The 23271-nt window shown below is 37.8% G+C and overlaps 1 protein-coding gene across 1 annotated transcript; it reads right to left on the bottom strand.

The window, feature by feature from the left end:
- Positions 1 to 141: 141 nt before the first annotated feature.
- On the bottom strand, positions 142 to 21215 carry supt5h (SPT5 homolog, DSIF elongation factor subunit). Its single transcript, XM_079885026.1, has 30 exons — positions 21108 to 21215; positions 20508 to 20640; positions 17958 to 18102; positions 17778 to 17843; positions 16802 to 16813; positions 15526 to 15595; positions 15372 to 15440; positions 15151 to 15216; positions 15014 to 15044; positions 14855 to 14923; positions 14366 to 14617; positions 14128 to 14217; positions 13697 to 13767; positions 13522 to 13627; positions 13336 to 13429; positions 11416 to 11552; positions 10811 to 10966; positions 10558 to 10704; positions 9205 to 9351; positions 8991 to 9116; positions 8821 to 8905; positions 8479 to 8592; positions 8213 to 8315; positions 7114 to 7241; positions 6925 to 7030; positions 6683 to 6841; positions 6438 to 6606; positions 1774 to 1977; positions 1380 to 1475; positions 142 to 793 (listed from the first exon to the last, which is right to left on the bottom strand). Exons 2-30 carry the CDS (start codon positions 20595 to 20597, stop codon positions 653 to 655), a joined length of 3249 nt encoding a protein of 1082 aa, XP_079741152.1. The 5' UTR covers positions 20598 to 20640; positions 21108 to 21215; the 3' UTR covers positions 142 to 652.
- Positions 21216 to 23271: the final 2056 nt, after the last annotated feature.

The following is a 23271-nucleotide window of genomic DNA, read 5'->3' as shown; positions in this document are numbered from 1 at the left end:
ATGTTCTCGTGTTTGACTGTCCTCTTTCAGTTCTCAGACCTGATTGACTTATTTGAAGAAAAATGCTACAGTACATAATTCCTAAAGTATTCAAACTTGGGGTATTTTTCCCAATCTCAATAAATATGCAAATTACAAGGGTTAAAGTGTTTTGAAAGACCTTTAATGTACTCAGAATATACACCAATTGTCAATGACATTAAAGGTTCAGAATGTAATGGAATATGATGTTGAATAAAGTTTGGTGGTGGAAGGACACAGTGGTTGAACTCCTGGTTTAACTGCTGGAGCTCAAATCACTCGTAAGTGAAAAAAAAATTATTCCTTTTTATGGTCGATGTTCCAAATATTGGCAGGCAGTAAAATGGTTTAAAATGAACAGCCAAAAGCTATTAAATATTTCATGCGAACACTCAGGATGGATGGATTTAGGAACTCACAGTTCACATTTTATTTGACATGGAATCAATTTGCCAAATGGAATCAATTTGCCAAAAAGTACGTTTCTACACCACAGATGAAACAGAAAACAGACTATCCACTAAAATCTTCGACCAATAAAAAAAAAAAAAAAAAAAAAAGCTCACTGAAACCGACTAATCTGCAGCATCTGCATTCAAATAGCATTCAATATTTAAATGTGTGGTTTTCTTCACACTTCCAATTTCCCAAGGAAGCGGAGATTGAGAATCTTCAGTTGCTCATCCAGTTCCATTCTAACAATGCCATCTTCCCCATCAATACTGAGCAGGACTCCTGTGGCCTCCCTGTCCTCTCCCAGAATCACTTTCACCTGAAGAGCACACATGTATTCATTTTAGATAAACTTTTTTTCAAATGTTCCAACAAACGATTGACACACACACATAATCACAAGGTTCTTAAGTCTGTGTTTTCAGTGAATTTAGCATGTATGGTTCAGTGGGAGGAGCGACGTGCTTAAATGTAAGTGATATTCTGTGTGGCTCTGCTTCATTTCCTAAACTCCTCACCCCTTATCTGACAATATAGCTGCATCGATGAGGAAAAAAGATAATGGATCATGCAAAAATTGGGCTGGTTGAATCTCTTCACTTCAGTGTATGTGGCATGGATTTAATTCATGAGTGAAGGTAAAAATATGTGCTTCATTGGTTTTTTCAGAAATTACTTTCATGGTTATGGTCTTGCAGTTCTTTAAAAATGTATAAATAAAATATAAAATGCATAACAGAACAGAGTGAAAATATATATTAAAAAAAATACATAAAAATGCGTGTTGCATAATGTTTAACATTGTTTTTGTTCATTTGTAAGCAGTACAATGTATATACTGGATCATAATTATCTTGCCATGATATTTAGTAGATTGGGAAATGGTTCCATAAGTTCAGCAGTACCTTGTTGTTTTTGGTTGGTGTAACAGGTTCCAGGTGTTCACTTGAAATACTAACAACCTTATCGGTGTCTTGCAGGAAAACAGAGCACATCCCCCCCTTTGTGAAAGAAGAACAAGAAAAAAAAAACTTCCATGAATGAAACACTTTTTTTTCCCATGAACAAAACATGTTCAAGAGTAAACAATCAAGTTATGAACCATAAAACTGAACAGGGAATAATCTTATCACAACATGGACACACCTTATCCATTGCCAAAATCAGCTCCGGGCATCTCAACCCAATAAAAAATATGCAAATCAAACACCCACATGCTTCTGCTTGTAGAATCTTTTTAACAGTCTCAGCACTCAGCATTCTACTTTAAAAAAAAAAAAAAAAAACCACTTCACTCACAGTCACGCTGCGGATGATGCCGGTCTGATTGATGACACCTCCGTCCAGGAATGTGTCTTTCACACGCACCATGATGTCTGTGGTAACCCAGTCATTGGAGGCCTGGTCGATGTTAGATCCAGGGGTGTGAGGGTTGTAGCCTCCCGGAGATGGAGCTCCAGGAGTCATGGGACTGTACCCTACCGGACTGGGACTCGGACTGGCCTGAGGAGCACAATTCAATACTGATTTATTCAAATAAAGAGTCCTTATCGCTCCAAGCCACTGAAACTGATGATCAGTGCTGATCAACTGAAAATATTCAGCTGAAACAACAAAAAATTGTTTCCAGTCTCAGCCGTTTTGGAACGCCCAAAATAGCGACGTTTTATTCGCTTTTCTCCGGTTTTGACTGTGTCAGTGTCTATTTTGTGCACACAAGATGGATAAGCTATAACAAGTAAACAAACTATAAACTATAACTTTGACAAGATTTAGTCAGTGCTGTTTTCAGTTGAAACGTGAACCCATCCAAGAATGGCAAAAAGCTTTGCAAACATAACACTACAAGTAAAATAGTGTCTAACTTTATTGCAAAAAAAAACCATGAAAATGTATTGTACTTTTTAACTATAAATATGAATATATTAATTATACCTTGATCATGTTAGTTCATAGTGCATTAAATAAGTGTAAACAGATACAACTTTAACATTTAAAAATGCATTAGTAAATGTTGAAATTAACGATATAACAATGAAGGGCAGAAATGACATCCAAAAAACATTTTTATAGATTTATAACACAAGTCTATGATGGAGTTGTCACGCATGCAAGAGTGCTGTTTTTCTGAATATCTGCACGATCGCAAATGTGACACTGATTTTATACAACAGTTCAATAAGCAACAAGTTACTGAGTAACTTTCATAGATAACACATTCGTCAAAGAAAACCGAACAAACAGCAGAGCCGCTGCATCTCTGAGCAAAACAGTGTTTTATTCCTCAAAGAATCTGCGTATTTGAACGAATCGGTTGAGTAAATTATTCAATTAGGCTACCCATTCATAAATACAGTCATTTACCATGTTAAATGAATTAGTATTTTGAATGAATCAGTTGAATGAAGGATACAACTCACTTATCAAGACTTGCCGCAACCTACAAGCAGTTGTTGTTTCAATTTTCTTTTTTAAAGTAGCCTATTATTGAATTTTTTTCAATCATTTAATATTTCTAGATTAAAAATGTTACAGTATATTTAAAACATTGATCTCTTAATATAATTTATGCAAATATAATTGCTGTATAAATCCATTTCTGCCACATCTGAGCTGCATTAAAAGTAAGCTACATGTGTAAATCCAAAAGTGGATTTTGTTGATACGGATTTCATTTTACCTGGTAATAGCTATACATACTTTTCGTTCAGATTGAATTTATTGATTAAATTTAAGAATCTGACATAAGAGGACACAGGTATAACAATAAATTGAAAAATACTGTTCACCTCTTGCATCACTCCACAGAATAAAACATTTTAAAAGATTATTGCGACTTTTTCTCACAATTGCGATTTTTGCAATTTAGAATTGCAATATAAACTCACAATTCTGTGTTTTAAAAGATAGAAAAGTTCTGCAAGTTTATCTCACAATTCTGACTTTATAACTTGCAATTATGACTTGTTCCATTCTTTATTGCTTAGTGTTATTTCAGGGTTTGAGCTCTCGATAGAGATTTTATTGTATTACAATGACTATTTAATATCACCTCTAAACTTTGACTAGGCTAGGCATGTTCCATATTAGTTCTAGCAATCTCAAAGCAGACATCCCAACCTGCAAAAAGTCACTTCAGGGAGGTATCCCAAAGTTGTTTCAGGATCAGTCATCACGTATCAGGAGTCTGTTGTTTTCATATAGCCTTGGCAACTAGCTGGCCTGAATAATATGCACATGAAATTAAACTTGTTGAACTCACCTCAACATGTCTTTTACAATAATTTAACCCACCATGGGCAATGCTGAAGTCACTGTTACAAACTGTACAGCGTGCAAGACTGTCATTATGTTTTACTCTTATAAGACGGGTACACTTTCGTGTAGTCTGGCGTAAAATGTGTCTTATACTTTCGTTTTTTGTGGCACTCTCCCTCTGCCATGGCGCTCCTGTTTCTAGATACACTGAACTGATTAATTCGGTTTGGGAGAAGAGATAAAAGCCCGCCCACACTGACAATCAATTTACCGATCAGGATGCTCTCTATCTTACATGCGCTTCATGAGGGACACACGCACACTAGCACACACAAGGCAAGGTCTCTTGCTCCCTCTCCGCCGTGCGCGCGCTACATGGTTTGGAACAGTCTCTGTCTCGCATGCACGCTCTTGCTCGCTCGCTCTAGATTCCGGGAGATTTTAACTAATATGTGGGCATCAGGGAGCCGCTATCAATATGCGGGAGACTCCCGGAACTTCCGGGAGACTTGGGATGTCTGTCAAAGCATATATACATTTTTGTGTATTATTTTGTGCTGCTACATAACGATGTTCTAGTTGAGGTCATTTGTAGCGTAGGTAGGGCCCAAACATATACTCAAGCCCAGGGGCCCCCAGCCCTCCAAGTCCTGCCCTGCCTACATGTATATTGTATGTATACTGTATCATTTTATTTGCTTCTTTTTTAGAACAGTTGATTATTTAATCAAAACAACAAAATATGTATAACAGTACAATTCGGATGCGTTTCTGATGTGTTTATATGTTTCTGTCGGCTGCATTTACATATCAATTTGCTCTCAGCTGGATATAAACTATTGCAAATAGATGGTAACAATCATCACATTATACATTTGGACTTGCATGTATTTTGAGGATGTTTGAGGTACTACTAATGTTAGCGTCCTCTCAGCCTCGACAGCAAACATACTGCCGTTCTCTACTAATGCAACATCTAGTCAACAAATGTGTTACTTTATAATATGAAAACACGTCGGTAGTGTACTGTATCAATACACAGTTTTGTTGTCTATGTTTTAAATCCACATCTGATGGATCCACTCCGTGCAGGCGCCAGTGATAGTTTTTATTTTGTCCACTCTCATACCGTATAATGACAGCAATTTAAATGTTTGTATACAACATTTATACAAATAAATTGAACTAACTGATTGTTAAATAAACATTTTCAGTTTTTGGCTAAATTAAAACTTTAATTTGGTTTCAGTGATACGGTAAAAAAAAAAAAATCTGGACTCCAGACTTACTTTTCCAACTGAGATTAACTTTCTCAGTTGGTCACACCAGCACATGATTTGGTCACAATCCTTTTTTTTTTTTTTTTGGTACAACATAGAATTAATCAGTGCATGCCGATGAACAGTTGTCTTACTCTGCATACCCTAATTTTGCACTGATGTAAAAAGACAGTGGCATGAGACCTCGTGCTATCAAATGAAAGCCAGAAAAAAATCCTGTGTACATGACTGATAATAGGGACTTTAAGCAGCAGTTGCTGATACAACGGCGTACTGTTGCGCATGCGCGAATTTCAGCCGTTTCACAACTACATCGTCACTGAAGCTGCAGACGCGTGCAAGTATTCACACTGGAAGCATTTGTACAACGTCACAGCGGCGCCTCCAAAGCTATATATTAGTGAGCATTTTTACTATATTTGTTTTTATAAACATGACAGTCTTGAAAGTTTAACACGGAGAGGTGACTGCTCAGATCATGTCGTTTCAGTCATATGTTTCAATATGTTTACAAGGCGGCAAACTCTGCGGATGAAAAAAGAAAAGAAAAAAAAAAAAGCACACTCGGGTTTGATTTGTGTGCTAGAGCCTAGTATATAGGCTACCTGTCTGTGTATTACATAATAACTAAAAGAAAGTTTATGTCATGTTTTCTAGCTAGTATACTTCAGTTTTTTATAATACACCATACTTTCACCCAAACTGAATTAAAAACAAGTTTAAATGGGTAAATTTAAAGAGAATTTTTTTTGTGGGAAATCATATTGTAGCGCACAGACTCTTTATAATTGTGAAATTGCGGTTTTATTTTGTACTGGCAGTTATAGGGTTAACGCTGTTCGGAAAAGGCCGGGTAAAGTGAAACGAGCGAGTGAGTTAGGCTGGTGCATTTTGTGTATAGTTGTTCTTGCGTTCCGATTAAAAGTTCAGGAACGGAGCTTCCCTTGTCTGTCGTTCTTCAGACGTTACAATATTTATTTTGCCCATCAAAAGTGTGCTTTCACTTTAATTGAGTGTGAGCAGCGCAGCAAAAATAGACTGCGCTTCGGCACGCGACGCTCCTTCTCCCGGTGTGAATGCAATCATTGGTTAACATGCATGCCGAAAAAAATACGCGCTGCTTAATCTTGCAGTGTGAAACAGCAGTTTAACTGTTACTTCTTGACGTTCTATTGTAACCGTCTACAACAGGAGAATAGCCGATTTCACCTAGTCGATAATACGTGACAGATTAGATACATTTCTAATGAAAGTGCAGGTAGGCAGACACCAATTAAGTGCGTGACCACGTCAAATTTTAACTCGCACATTCTCAAAAAGTGGTCGCATATGTCAACCATTTTGGTCGCAGTCTGAAGCCCGGAAAAAATTTCAGTACATTTAGTGTAAATCAACTACTTCCTTTTTTAGCTGCCAAAACATTACCTGGTAGGCCATTGGTGATGGGGTGGGGTGGTAACTGGCGGGCGAGTGCGTGTTTTGGTATCCCACTGGGCTTGGGGCTACTTGGTGGTAACTCTGAGGGCTGGGGCTGGGCTGGTAGGACCCCTGTGGAGAGGGTGCTGCATACGGGGAGAACTGGTCGGTGTTGTACCTACGGTCAAAAAAAAACTCAGTTTAAGATGTTCGAGCCAGATCACAAGCATCTGAGCATCTGAACGAACTCTTACATGGCAGGAGTCCCAGGAGTCTGAGGGTTATACTGAGGGTTGACCTGTGGAGAGGGCACTTCTGGGTAGCCAGGAGTCTGAGGGTTGGGCGTACCACCATAGCCTTGAGGAGACGGAGAGGGCTCGTCGTCATAGGCGAACTCATATTCGTCATCGGGCCTGAAAACAGAGTGAAAATGAGATGAAGTTGGTATGTATGTGAAATTGTTTGTTTGCACTGATCGTCTCACTCCGCTTCTTACCGTGATGGTGTGTTTGGATTGTTGGGGTCCCATGCGCCGCTCTGACCTGGCGTCCTGCTGCCATCATGCAGAGGAGTCTGAGAGCCATAGTGAGGAGTACGGCTTCCTGTGAGCAGTGAAAGACTTTTTTTTTTAAAAAGTAAATGTTTTGCAGAACATCAAGGTCTATAAAAATATATTGTTTCTTACCATCATGGAGGGGTGTCTGGCTACCATACATGGGAGTACGTGAGGCAGTTCCATAGATGGGCGTCTGGGAACCATACATTGGGGTTCGTAAATGGGTGGAAGACTTTCCTTGTCTTTCTTTACCACCCCTGGTTCAAAGAGAGCAAAAAGATTGAGATAGAATATTCAGGAGAACAAAGTTCACAGAAGAAACTTGTTTTACACGACAGTCAAGATATAAAACCTACACAAAAATTCAAAAGTTTAGGGACAGTAAGACAGTTTTTTTTTTTTTGATGAAAAATATTAATTTAATTAGTTTAAATAATTATATTTAGCAATATTACTGTTATATTACTGTATTTTTTATCAAGTTTTGGTGCCTTGGTGAATATGAGACATTTCAAAACATCTTTTTGTTTTTTTAAAAATCAATGTTTTAAATGGTAGTGTAGATTCACAGATATCAACACACTAAATGCAACAATCTACTCAGGAATCTCTGAGGTATGCAATATGCTAAATTTGCTCCAGCATTATCTATCCCTGTGCTTTCAGAGAACTCCTACAGTTAGGCATGAACTCGCAGTCATTAGTTCACTGCACTAGTGTACCGGCTGACACGAAATCCAAAAAAACATGTCAGATAAACACAAACCCGTCTGCAGTGAAATGAGGCAGAACTGTCCAAAAAAAAAAAAAAAAAAAAAAAAAAAAGAGTTGTGGATCCATGCCAATTTTATTTATGTTTTCTGTGTGGGAAACGGGCGGATCAAGAAAATTATTTAAAGGGTGGCAACACCAAACCAAATAAGCATTCAATCATCTACACTACATTATGCTATAACTAAATGCAAAATACAGCTTCAAGCGGCAATCATCAGGGTCCATGCACTGCTTTCATTTATATTTTATACTGGGAAAAATCTATGCTTTTTCTTAGGGTGGCAGTTGCCACCCCGTGCCACCCTGGTAGATCCGTGTGGTGTAAATGTGTTAAGCAGAGCTGAGAGTAATGCACTTTTAATGGTAGCTTGAAGTTGTGTCATAAATATGGAATAAACAAATGTAGAGGAAGAGTTTTTTGTTAAAAACTGCAGACAGATAACTGATAACATACACAGTTGTAAGACGCTGGCGGTCCACAGAAATAGTCTGGCAAGTTGAGTGGAGCTCTACCCTAGCGGTTGATTCTGTGGCATCCTTCACAACTCCAATGTAGCCTGTGGAATTGAATAAAGGTGTTGAAAAACTTGTGGCTATGGCATATGGCACTTAAGTCACACTTACCATGTATACATTTCATGGCATTATATAACAAAATACCAAACCAAAGCAAATAGAGTTGGTTTCAAATAACAAAAAGTTGGTTTCAAATAATTTAACCTTTGTATGGTCCCTGGGATATACGGACAGTCTGCCCAATCAGATCATTGTCTCGTCGTCCGCGACCCCGACCCATGCCACCACCACCTCCTCCTCCACCTCTCTGCTGCTGACCTGGAGGGAAGACCAGAACACAACAGATAATGCCCAGTTAAAAATATAAGAGAAGCTTATATCAATAAGATTCAAATGCTCAAAAGGCAACCAGATGTTGGCATTTGCAAGTGTTTAAATGCATAATAAAAACCTCTTGCAGTATTTGAACATGCAAACTTTTTATTAAAAACCCCAATCTTCAACCACTATGTGGCACAAACCTGTTAGTTAAATAAACACACTTACCACCTCCGCCGGGGTGCATTGGACTGCTTATGCGTGGACTCATAGGAGCAAAGCCCCCCACTGTAAAATTGGTCACATCTCTGGGCTTTGGGAACAAATGACAAGGACTGTTTAGGATAGGGAAGTTGGGAAAAACATAAGATTTGTCCACAGGTGTAGAACAGACATACCTTTGAGCCGCCCGCCAGAACGAGGTGACGTGCCTTACAGACAAACATGCCTCCGTTTTCAACCAGCTTCTTGCAGTGAAGAAAAGCAAAGCCTCTGAAGATGTGGCGAATTTCACCTTCCCGGCCCTGACAGATTACATAAATGAGAATATTAACTTCCTTTCAGTTACACAGTAAATGTCAAAAACCTTTGTCCCAGGTCTCTGGTAGGTACCGAATGAGGTCCATCGATGACTTTCACAATATCCTTCACATGGATGTTGTTTTGCTCAGAGTCGAGAGCGACAGCAAAGCGGTTGTCCTTCCTTCTGTTCACTGCCTGGTGTCGTACGGTTAAAACTTTCCCGTGCATGTTCAGAACCTAAAAACAAATCATTGTGAAAAAAAATTTGATCAAATAAATGCAGACTTGTTGAGCATAAGAGACTTTTTGCCAAAAACATTTAAAAAAAAATATTATCAAACATTTGAACAGTAGTGTGGCAAAGTTAAACTATTTAGCTGGATAGAGTAAATAAGGTTGTGGAGAAGCAATAATGATTTTCTCAAAGCAGGCATATGTAAAAGCAGTGTGAAAAACATTAGAAATACTTCCAATGCACACACATGACCAAACAGCTCAACACTTATGCTGATCCCTGATATCACTGTTGTCAGATGTAAATGCTGACTTGACATGTAATTGAATTACAAGCTTCGGGGCTATACTTATGCTGGGTACACACCAAAAGATAGTCAGGCTGATTTTTGGCCGATTGCCCCCCTTCCGACATTCATAGCTTTGTCTCAATTATACTGATGGTTCTAAAGATTATCTTATCAGATTTTCCCTTGGTGTGAGGTGTGTGAGGTGTGTTAGGAGTGTCTGAACCTGCTCGGAAGAATGTCGGAGCTGCCCCGATCGCAAATCTTAAATATTCAACATGGGAACCCCGAAGACAAACGGACGCACGCTCTGGAGATTATCACGTGAAACGAAACAATATCCAATCAGAAAGCGAGATGATGGAAGACTGAAGCATAACAAACGCAGTCATGGTGCAGCACAAAGTGAAATTGATGTGGACAGCAGAGACGGAGGGATGGAAAAACAAACAAAAAAAGAATAAAATCTGTAAAAATCATTCCAAACACTATCTTTGCAATTTCTTCCTGCATATCATCCGCCATGCTTATTCTGAAGTCTCGCGAGATTTCCTGTGTTCACAGTTGAGACTCTGGTTGAAAATCTGTTCGTGTGTGGTGTGCTGTCTTTGTCACATCATGGCACACCACACACTATAGGAGCAAAACGGTTAAATCTAGGATTTTTTTGTCCTCATGTTTGTGGTCTATCACATTTTGAAAATCGTATAAGATGTAAAAAATCTTTTGGTGTGTACCCAGCATTAAACTACAATGCGGCCGCTTAGCGACATTGCCAAGATGGTCACAGAGTGAACTGACTGGCTTTCAAGGAACTATGGTGAAAAGTGTGCTATTGCTGTGAAGAATCAAATCCAGCAAGTATCCTACTGGATTTTTGCTTACGTTACACTTGAACTCGTCTGTTTCTCCTGGACTTTACCTGGAAGGTCTCTCTCTCCAGCCTGACAATGACACCTACAGTTTGGGGGTCTAACTGTACCAGCTCTCCCCACTCATGCTGGCCTCCTGCATCCACACCTGATGCAGTCTCAGAGCACAGCTGCAAGTCCCGGGGCAAGACCTTCAACTGGAGCAAAAAGAGACATCACATCAGACAAAGAACACACAACATTGACAACTGTATATTGTGTTTTTCTGAATGGGGTATTCCATAGCTTACTAGTGAAACCTACCTCATGCATGGTGAGGTCCGAGAACAGAATCACAAAGTTCTCCTCCACACGGACTATGAGGCCCGTGTCACCTTCAAAACGCCCTGCGATAACCTTGACGTGGTCACCCATACGGAAGTACTTCCTCAACTCATGAGCAGGAAACTCAAGAGGGTCCTAAATAAAAGCAAAGACCAGACAGTCAGTCAGTCAGTCAGTCAGATCGATAGACGCTTTCACTAAAGCATGCTATATCCTATAATAATAATACTAAAAACAAATACACAAACAAAATGAACTAATACTAAGGACATAGGCAAAAAAATATAAGAATAAATAAATAAATATAAATCAGACATCAGACTCATTTATTAATTATTGCACATTAAAGAGCCTAATAGCAGCAGGCAGGAACGACTTACGATGCGGTTCAGTTTAACATTTAGGTGGAATGAACCACTGAACGTGCTCAGTCAAAACACCTCTAGGCATTGCAGAAAGGGATTTTCAGGAAAATTTAACTCACAATGTAAAGCTTTCGCAACTCCGTTTTTTAACGACTTTAATGACACTGAAATTGCACACTTCAATTGCCAAGATACAATGCTTTGTGTTTATTTGCTAACCTTAAGGTCTTCATGCTTGGGCATGATGGTGATCTTGTTGCCATCCACACTCAGGATTTTGCCCTGAAGGTTGATCAACTCTCCCTCACACACCTCCACATTGTCTCCTGCCTGAAGATTGTGCTCTCGCTCCTTACCTGTAAACAAAACCAAAACAAAAATCTTTGTGATTCACTTTGCAAAAATTTATGAACAAAAGGTACAAGCTCAGTATATCGGTACGACAAAAAGTATCATTGTCAATAATTTACAGCAGTCAAAATATGAATGTATTTTTTAAACGTATAAACATGATGAAATATGCACACATACAAACATGCATACACACACGTACATATGTATGTAAATACATTCATATACACATACTGTGTATACACACACACATAAGATATGCACCAATGCATCGGCCGATAAAAGTAATTAATTTCTCTATCAGCCATCAGCCGATTGTTTAAAAACAGCCTATAATCAGGGCCGATTATATCCGGTCAATCAAAGGGGTGAGGAAAAATGTGTCTGATTGCAACTCACACTGTGTGTGAAGAAAATCTCTCATGTTGAATTTAGGGCAAGTTAATGCGACAATAACGCATTAACAGCTAAAGTCTCTTTCAAATTCTGTCCATTTTAGCACGAAATTCAAACAATAAATGGCGTCTTAATGTGACAGATCGCTGTAGCGCCTCAAGCGGCAGCATGGAGCGCCAGTCTTTACTTCCACTTTAATACAAATTATATCTAGAAAAACATGCATGAATATCAGAAGGTATGTTAAAAGATACAGTACAACTTATCAAAAGTTTATCTTAGTCTCATCAGGCCACAGAACATGGTTCCAGTGATTCATGCTCTTGGACAGGTTGCTTTCAGCAAACTGTTTGCGGGCTTTCTTGTGAGCCAGCTTCAGAAGAAGTGTCCTTCTGGGACGACGGCCATGCAAACCGACTTCTTGGAGTGTGTGGTGTGCGGTGTATGGTCTGAGCACTGACAAGCTGACCTTCCGCTTCTGCAACCTCTAAAGCAATGCTAGAAGCACTCATGCATCTGTTTTTTGAAGCCAGCTTCTGCACCTGCCGCACAGCACGAGGACTAAACTTCTTTGATTGACCCTTACGAGGCCTGTTCCGAGTGGAACCCGTCTTGTAAAACCTCTGTATGACCCTGGCCTGTACTGTAACTCAGTTTCAGGGTGTTACCAATCTTCTTATAGCCTAGGTCAACTTTGTGGAGAGCAACAATTCTAATTCTCAAATCCTAGAGAGTTCTTTGCCATGAGGTGTCATGTTGAACATCCAGTGGTCAGTATGAGAGAATTGTACTCTAAGCACAAATTTTAACTGCTCTAATAAAAGATACACAAATTTCTATGGTCTGTCAAGCAAACAAAAACATGAAAATGATGAATAGGACATGTGGCTTTGCATGGTTAAACAACGTACAGCTATTATCACTTAGGGTGTGCTCACTTTTGTTGCTAGCTATTTTGACATTAATGGCTGTATGTTGAGTTTTTTTTCAGAGGACAGTAAATATATCCTGCTATACAAGCAGCACATTGACTATTCTAAAATATATCCAACTTTCATTTCTATAGTATTGTCACTTGAGAAAATATACTAAAATGTTTGCTGAAATGTGAGGGGTGTACTGATATATATACACACACACACACACACACACATATACATATATACATATATATATACATATATATTATATATTATATATATACATATATATTATATATTTTTTATATATTATATATATACATATATTATATATTTTTTATATATATATATATATATATATATATATATATATATATATATATATATATATATACACAATATATGTGCATTTTCCATGCAATAATTTTTTTATTGCACTGTTGCAGAGATCTACAGTTGTCTGGTTGTCTACCTGTTGTTTCTGTGACTACTTCAAGGTCAATACCCTCTGGCTGGTCCTCAAACTTCTCCAGCTCTGACAGAGTGGGTTTGACCCCATCTGTGATCTGTGCAAAAAGAGACATGGGTTGAACCAGTGTACCAATAAGGAGTGATTAGACAAGACACCCAGAACTAGAATGAGCGTGAAAGCCCTTACCACAGCTGACATTGCAAAGCTTTTGAACAGGAAGCCTTTGCGGCTGTAGCGATTGGCTTCAAATATCATGAAGTCACCGTCATGGCTGACCTCACCACCAAGAGACCTGTGGAGCAGAGCACATGTGTCAGTGTGGCTGACATGTTTCAGTGGGTTGTGATTATGAGAGACTTACCTGATCTTTTCAGCATCAAATAGCCTCTGAGGTGGCCTCTTAAACTTCTTTCTCTTTGCAAACCAGTCTTTCTGTGAAATGAACAATAATGTCAGATCAGGTCACTAAAATGTCACAGTGGATATACACTACCTTTAAAACGTTTTTGAATGTCTCTTATGCTCACCAAAGCTGCATTTATTTGATCAAAGTACAGTAAAAACAGTAATATTATAAAATATTATAATTCTATTATAATATATTTTAAATGTAATTTATTCATGTAATGGCAAAGCTGAATTTTCAGCAGCCATTACTCCAGTGTCACATGATAATTCAGAAATCATTCTAATATGCTGATTTGGTGCTCAAGAAACATTTATTTTTATCAATGTTGAAAACATTAATATATATTGATAGTAGTATAAATACACAGTGATGACATAACCCACCATACTCATCCTCGCTTTGATGCGATCCAAATCAATACGAGGAATCATTTTCAGTGAGATCGTATTCTGGCTCGGTTCAACGTAGTCCACCTGACAAAGGCAAATTATTAGATACATACATAAAACGTTCTCCTGGCACAGAGCCGTAGTGAAAACTTAAAAATGAAATTCAACTGAACCAAAAAACACCGTAGTTGTTTCTTAATGACCATATAGCCAAGTGTTATGGTGTACCCACCTGGGCAATGTCATCTTTATAAAGGCCTCTCTTTAGACGAACCCAAGATTTGGGTTTAAGGTTAGTCACTTCCTTAACCACTTTCAGCACATCAGTCATCTCTTTAATGGGCACCATCTGCTGATTCCAAAAGCCCATGCGGAGGTTTCCAACACCCTCAATGGCAGCCTTGACGTGGGTCTGCTTGTACGCCTCCACATAGATATAACCTTTGACATGCTCAGGGGCCACCACTGATTTGATTTGAAGTGGCTGTGCAGAGAAACAAAGCACAACATTTTAGTACGACACACCTTCAAGCAAACATTGTTATGCTAAATGTACTGTCTGCACTGCAGTTTTCTTCTCTCTTGGCCTACAATTTGAAAAAACAAACAAAAAAATTGACAGAGAAATCTAGTTTAAGAAAAACATCAAGGTGCAAGGAAAGGTTTTACACAATGCACCTAAGTTTATGTTCATAAAGTTCCGCGCCTATGGAAAACCTACCGTGTCGGTGCACTGATAAGCAATGAATTTTCGCATCAAGGCGATGGCAGTAGCTCTCTCCTCTCCAATCTACAGGGAAACAAAAGAATTAAACAGTGCACATACTGCAGCCTCATCATAGCACCCGTAAGCCATTTGTTAGATATGTCCAGAACTAACCTTACACTTAACGGTCCACAAATTAGGATCCCTGCAAGAGAACAATCTCTTAACACAAGCCCAGTGCTCTTATATGTATATAGATTTAATTCAGCACATCTAATGATCAATAAATGGATTTTATTTATTTTTCATACTTGACCCCAGGAAGCAACTGCTGCTGGGTGATGTCATCAGAAAGATCTTCAGAGCCGCCATAGAAACTGAAGTAGACAACAGAACGAGAATGTTTAGCTCAAAGCAAAAAGGTTCATGAGGTTAACCAACATTCCTTTAATTGCAAAACTGGCAAGTGCTGAAGTTAGTCATGCATGCGTTTCACCATACACTGAATATGGATGAACTCTTGTTAACTTACTGCTCGCCTCCTGAGGACTTGGCATATTTCCTCATGTAATACTCCCCCAGAGCTTCCTCACGGGAATCCCTATAGAGAAACAGACAGTTATTTAAAATGACCTCCTTTCTTCAGATTCAGCCATGCAAAAGTGTGTTTAGTGCAGTTGTCACACCTCCAGAGATTCTGCAACCTCCTTGAACCAGAGTGATCCTCATCTAAGACTGTTTGGTCAATGTTGGACACTAACGGATGAAAACAGAATAAGCAACTAAATGACAAAAAGAAAAAATATATTGTGGCTAGATTTTTTTTTTAGAAAATTCAAAAACTGCTTATAGCTATGTTTATATGCACTGTAATTATCCATTAATAATTTAACTACTAGTGCCTCAAGCTGAATACAACGATTCATCTCGACCCAAGTAAAATTTCTAACCAATTGAAAGAGGTGGTGCAGAACTTAAAGGGACAGTTCACCCAAAACAATTCTGTCATCATTTACTCACCCTCAAGTTGTTCCAAACCTGTATGAATTTCTTTCTTCTGCTGAACACAAAAGAAGATATTTTGAACCAAATAGTCGATGAACCCCACTGACTTCCATAGTATGTAAATAGTAAATTACTACGGAAGTCAATGAGGCCCGTCATCTATTTGGTTACAGACATTCTTCAAAATCTCTTCTTTTGTGTTCAGCAGAAGAAAGAAATTCATACAGGTTTGGAACAACTTGAGGGTGAGTAAATGATGACATGTAAAACTAGCTCTTTAATGGAACATTTTTAGAAGACTTTTAACATATTGTTTGCAAGAAAATGTCATAAAAAGTACACTACCATTCAAAAGTTTGGGGTCGGTAAGATTATTTAATGTTTTTGAAAGAAGTCTCTTGTGCTCACCAAGGTTGCATTTAGTACATCAAAATAAAGTAAAAACAGTAATATGGTGAAATAGTATTACAATTTAAAATATCCTTTTTTATTTGAATATATTTTAAAATGTTATTTCTGTGATGCTGAATTTTCAGAATCATTACTTTCATTTCAGTGTCACATGATCCTTCAGAAATCATTCTAATATGATGATTTGCTGCTCAAGAAACGTTTCTTATCTCATTAAGTAGTTGTGCTGCTTATTATTTTTATGGAAACTGTGATGCCTATTTTAATGAATATCTGATTAATAGAGAGTTCAAAAGAACAGCATTTATGCATTTATTTATTTGTAATATAAATGCATTTACTATCACTTTTAAAGCAATTTAATGCAGCATTGCTAAAACCTTACTGACCACAGTGACTTGAATGGTAGTGTGCATTCAGAATCTGCAATGGATTGAACTTATTCAGATTTACCTAAAGCAGTGCATATAAACACAGCTATTGAACACATGGTTGATGCATAATAAAAGTGAATATCCATGCACACCAGAAGATTTATGCACATACCTTCAGCCTCTTCTGATCAAATCCAGTGTTGAAGGAGGAAGGGAGGAACATGAGCCATAATACAAAGTCATGTGTACACAGCAATTTCAGGCAAGGGCATGAACAGGACCAGGTAAAAAGAAAAAAAAAATGGAAATTACCACTGATGGGCAGGCATAGACATATGATATATTTTTAAAGATGGAAACTACGTGATAATGATGTCATGTCACTGTTAGCTTATGCAATACAATAAGCACAATTGAATACAATCAAAATAAGGTATTGGGTTTTTTGTTCAAAGGAGCATTTTCAGGCAAATGACCATATATGGTTCCCTTTCAGAACTCAGTCAGTCCCCACTATACAGTCCCCTGTTTAATGAATGGTGTATTTCATAATGATCGCCTTTATTAACTTTACCCTTACTGAATATGTTGATGATGCAAAAAAATGTACAGCAAAAAATGTATTTGCCATCCATGCTCCTTGTTTAGAAATGTAAACAAATTAAACATTTGCCAAACAGCTTTAGACGTCACAAACAGATGTTAGAGGGGTGCAGATTATGGGAATGGATTTTACCGAATGTGAAAATGATTTGAAATTAATCATTCAATTAGACAGAAAAAACAGAGAAATCTGGAGTTGGTTTACCGTTAACTGAAGGAGGCATGCACAAGAAATAAAGAATCAATGAGAGCAAGAAATACATTCAAATTACCGGCATCAGTTTACACAACATTTAATGTACAGCCTGTTGTTATTTCACTTAAAATGCCTCCATTTCGTAATTTTTTAAGCTATGGATATAATATAAAGCATACAGCACATATTGGCAACACAATACCAACAGAGATTTTAACTCAACCTGCAAGTTTATATTAGGCATATATACGGGAAACATCATTACATCAGATATAAAATAAGCAGTAAATGTATATAACTAATTCAGTCATTTCAGCAAAACATGCAGAAATAATGAAAAATGTCACACCTTTTTCTAAAATGTCTTCAGCACCATCCTCCCATGGATCTTCATCATCATACTCATCATCAACATCTAGTTAAACAGAGATACATTTTTATACATATACTTTTCAGGTATGCAAAAAAGGCCAAATATGTTAAATTAGTTTAATATAAGAAATATATGTTGGTTAGGGGCTTTTCGAACCTGCTTCGTCCAAGATGAAGCCACCATGCCGAGGTTTTTTCCTGGGCCGGTCCTCGTCCTCTTCTTCCTCTTCATCATATTCCTCCTCATCCTCTAAATCTTCTCCCTCCTCCTCAGCAGCCTTGTCACTGCCAGTTATACTGCCCTGATTGTGAGGGAGATTGTGATGTGAGGGATGTGCTTTTGACCGTGGTACAGGCAAATCTAGATCCGTACTCGCAGTTATTGGATAAAATAAGCTTCAAAACGGACAAGACTTTATGCTGTGCCATCTGGCTAAGACTATTTACCAATAAACTTGGAAGAGTTGAAAAAAATAAGCAAAGACTTGGAATAAATATTACAAACATTATACATTACAAAAGACTACAAATACACACATACACATACATACCAGGGGCGTCAATTGGGTATGGCAGGGTACGGCGGCTACCATACCTTCGCTGGCTGGTCAGGTCAATGCAAGTAATATATTTTTATTGCAGGATTAACAGAGTTAAATTGCTATGCATGTCTAACATAATTTGTATTGTTAAATAAAACAGAAAAGTAAGTCAATTAAAGCGATCTGGTTGTTATTTTCATATCACGTGACTTCAACGGTGCTGCCAAAGTGTCCATTTACAACATGATTGTGCAGCGTTGAGTATTGTAGCAAGTCAATCACAGGGATTTTTGTTTAAAAAATAATGTCCAATCAGAGGTGTTTAAGTTACCAGTAGTGAGAATCTGCTCAATATCTCTCAAAACGCTGAATGAGTTTATATATAGCAAGTTTACTAAGTTCTGCACATGCACAAATCCTCATAATAACAAAGCGGAGACACAGCGACAAATTAAATAAAAGATTCATTGTAGGGATGGGGCCGATCCGATCCAGTATCGGTATCGGGACCGATACCAGCGTAATTCACGTATCGGATTTTCCCGATCCAACCTGCGGAGATATCCGATATCCATGAGTCATGTCTGCGCTCGCTTTAACGTCTGCTGAAATGACTCCAAAAGTGATTCCCGCCGGCTAGTCTGCTAGCTGGCTGCAAACTGTGGAATGGATTTCCTGAACGGAGGCGCGGCTCAATGAGACACAGAGTTATGAGACACGCCCCCGCTCAGGAAATCCATTCCGCAGTTTGCGGCTAGCCAACAACGTCCGCTGTGTGGATATACTTCACACTGGAAACACCGCAGAGCAAAACAGCAAAATGTAATGTTTGCAAAGCTGTAATTCAGAGTCTTTTGAAGCTCCCTCGCGTCGTACAACACAACGAACGCAATCAAACATTTAAAAAAGCATCACGTTACTGTGCGTTCACACCAAATGCGAATAACGCGTCAAATTCGAGTCTACCGCGTCTATTTTGAATCCATTTGCGCGTCCAGAGAAATTGACGTGCGTAAAAAGCAAAAGTTTGAAGCGAAATTGACGCGCGTCTGAAGCAAAATCCGCTTGTTTGTTTGCACGATGCTGATGTTGATCGAGCATTTACTGCATCGGACCGAGGATCACCCTTCAGATAGTGTGTGTGTAAGATGTTTAATGTTACACTTGCACTTTTCTTATATTTCAAGACGCAAGTAACGTTGACATTTTGGGAATGTAATAAATATTGACATGATAATCAATCTGAAACCCCAGTTGCATTTGTTTTCAGAATGGGATTTTTCCTGTTAACAGGATTTCCTGTTTTTCTGACTTCTTTTTCTGACCTTATACTTACCTCAAGTTGCCTTTTGGGACATACATGCATGCATGCATACATAGCCTACGTAACTTACATAACATATCATTACTTGCTTGTTGAGAGAAGGTTATTTCAGCATCATATAAAATAAACAATAATGATAATAATAATATTAAAGCAAACACAGCTCTGGTATCGGAATAGTATCGGTATCGGCCGATATCCAAATTCAGGTATCGGGATCGGATCGGAAGTGAAAAAATGTGGATCGGTGCATCCCTAATTCATTGCGCAGATTCATTGATTAAAACGGGAGTTTTCGCACTCAATGAGTTTGCGCTGAACTGACTGACAGCTTCAGTGATTATAAAGGAAGCGCTCTTTACTCACTCTCTAATTTCATTCGCAATTTGGAGAAAAGTTTTGTTTTTTCACGAGACTTTGTAACTTTTCCTACATCGGCACAAAAAAAGCTGGTCACTATTTTTCTGGCTATAGTGGTAATTTAACATCTTTTAACAAGTTTTACAAATGAGAACACGCTTTGAAAGATCATCACATTAAAAATAACATTCAAATTGGATAACATTCAGACTTTTGAGCTTTGAAGTGCTGGAGTTGTGTTTACTTAGCCTACTTGAAAGTGGGACTGTCACGTCGAGGGAGTAAGATTGGATAATGTCACCAGAGTCTGCCATCCCTCTGCTTATACATGTATATGTGTATTTTTATTTATTTATATATATATATATTTTTTTTTTTTGAAGATCAGTGGTAAAGCACGGTTCTGGCTACCATACAAAGGTACAATAGACTTCCAGCTGTTTTATGATAAACACATTGAAGGAGGAGCTGTTTGCCTCACCTCATTCTCTTCCACCTCCTCAGCCTCCTCAGCCTCGCTGCTCCCAGCACTCTGATTATCGGAGAAATCACTGTCGTCGCTGTCGGACATCTCTTTGTTTTCTTCTTTCCGTGTTATCCAGACGGGAATACTACTGGATAAACCACATAAATTACACGTAAAATGCGATTAATAAATAACAAAGACAAATAGATGGAAGATTCGATCATGGACATCACACTATACATGCTAGAAGAGTGTGCACAAAGCGAATGATGCGAGTCATTACGTTTACGCTGCGATTTGATTAAACACAGTATGTTAGCTCTTTACTAGCGTATGCATAACACGACTGGCATGTTTAAAACTACAGATACATATTAATAGTCTATCTAACTTGGTCCAGTTTTCTTGCATTTTATTTGTTTACTGTGATGTGATGTGCTCTAGCTAATGCTGCTAAATCCAGCCGATAAGGTATTAGCACATGAGCTGGATAACCTACACCTTATTTTACAAATAAAACTCCGTCGTTTAATTGCGACAGTCATGTCTTAATTCATCACAAACCCCATATACCGCTAAACATATTACTAAAAAACGAGTAAAAAGTCTTCTTACCCTTAAACAGCTGTCTGGTTTTGCTTCTATCAGGTAGCGAGGGCCAATGTTGTTTTCTTTCCTTAAACTTCCGCAAGCAACACGCAGAGCGAGGTTCTGCACGGCGCCCTCTCGTGCTTGGGAGGAAAGCCATGTTGCTGCACGCAAAGGTTGTGGTGCAAGAACTTCACCCTGTATTTAGTTGCCGATTAACAATCAGTACCTGTTTAAACTTGAGTTTCCCTCCTGATAACATCTTTTATAGCCAACAAAGATAGGTAGGCTACAAAAAAAAACCTCACTCTAAAGGTAGCCTATCCTACTACTACTTCTACAAGGTAAAGATTTTTACTACTTCACACAATTCCTTATTGTAAGAAAATTAAATAAATACTATAAATGTAGAACACTTTTCAACGCAAACCTGGCATTGGGGGGATGTAAAAAAAAAACTTGCATCACAATAAGTGTATTGTGATTGTCAAAACATTAGTAACTAATGCTGTAAACATACAGAGAGCCATATCAGCTGGTAGTATTATTTAAGGTTAAAAATCACTCAAATTAAATATAATGCGTTTTTTATTATAATAACAACTTTATTTAATGATATAAGTAAAAATTTAATAAATATGTAATATAGGGTGGATTGCCCTAATGTGGGACATTTTTTGCTTTTCAGACTTTTGTAGAATATTACGATGTGAAGACAATACCTTTTTGGAATCCTCAGGTGGTTTTCTAATCAAATCAAAAGAGAAAATGCAGATAACACATTCATAAAATAAATTATACAGATATCAGTGCTTTTAGTGCCTAATTGTCTGAGAAAATGTGCAGCTTCCTAATGTGGGACAGTCATTTGCCTAATGTGGGACACTGTAAAGTCTATGTTAAAAGGTCTAAACTGGTGCACCTCCATTCATGAATAATAGTAAAACGTCCTCAATAAGTAATTCTGTCTATTTCTTTAATTCTTTATTTTTATGTTCAGTCATTTTACCATTTGCAATGTTGTTCCTGTCATAAAACCAAGGTTTAAGATGAACGTTGGACAATTGAGCATCATCAAGCAAATAAAACAACATTATGGTTTTGCATGCATGAATTTATTATTAACTTATTATTATGAATGCATTTATTATGAACTCGTGAAGTAGCCTATATTTAAAGGTAAATATATAAAATGTTGCATAGGCTTATTACAATATATCAAACAACAACAGATGAAAAAAACAGCAGATAACAAATGGCCTGCAGAAGTCAACACTATATTCATGGAATAAAATGCCTTATTGAGTTGCTATTGCTGCTATTTTCTTTAGGACTCCCTACTCCCACACACACACACACACACACACACACACACACACACACACAGCACACACACACACACACAACCTTCAAACCGCAGTAAAAATGTCCCTCAAACCGCAGTAAAAATGTCCCTTGCCCTTAAATATCTGTAGTAATAAAGTATTTTAATACTGCAAAAGATCACAAAGAACATGTAAATAACCATTACTGCTGCATAAACCATGCTTCACCACACATTCTTGACTGGCATGTAGCTTTACAACTGTCCCACATTAGGCTAATCATACTGTCCTACTTTAGGACACTACATGTCCTAAAGTGGGACAATAGAAAAATGTATTAAAAAACAAATATATAGCTTAAATATATACTATGCTATACTATTTTTTAATGAACAAACATTTTATAAACACGTTAAGATAAAAAGTAGCATGATGATTTTGATAATGATTAATTTATACCCTTAACACTAATTTGGTCAAAATTGTATGTCACTGACCTTCTTGTAGCTTTCACAGCAAGTACTTCCTGTTTGATGATTGCCCCGCCCTAATTTATGACTGGACAGGTCAAAGGTTATATGATTTTGTTCACATGACACTACAGCTTTGGCTTTCCCATAGTTTCAGTGACATTCATTAGTTTGGGGAAGAGCCACACCCACTGGAGCTTAGGTGTCCCACATTAGGCAGTGTCCCACATTAGGGCAATCCACCCTAGTAGCTACACATATTTAGCAAAATACTCTCTATAGCTCTTTTTTCTAGCCAACTAACGTGCTATAGCCACTGATCTATATAATGACTATATATAATATAATGTCCTTCTATATAGATCAGTGGCTATAGCCCATATTATGGTCATTAAA

The sequence above is a fragment of the Squalius cephalus genome (assembly GCF_949319135.1).
Source record: "Squalius cephalus genome assembly, chromosome: 11".
Taxonomy (NCBI): Eukaryota; Metazoa; Chordata; class Actinopteri; order Cypriniformes; family Leuciscidae; genus Squalius; species Squalius cephalus.
The sequence above is the reverse complement of the archived record's forward strand: the minus strand, read 5'-3'. Positions and strand labels throughout refer to the sequence as shown.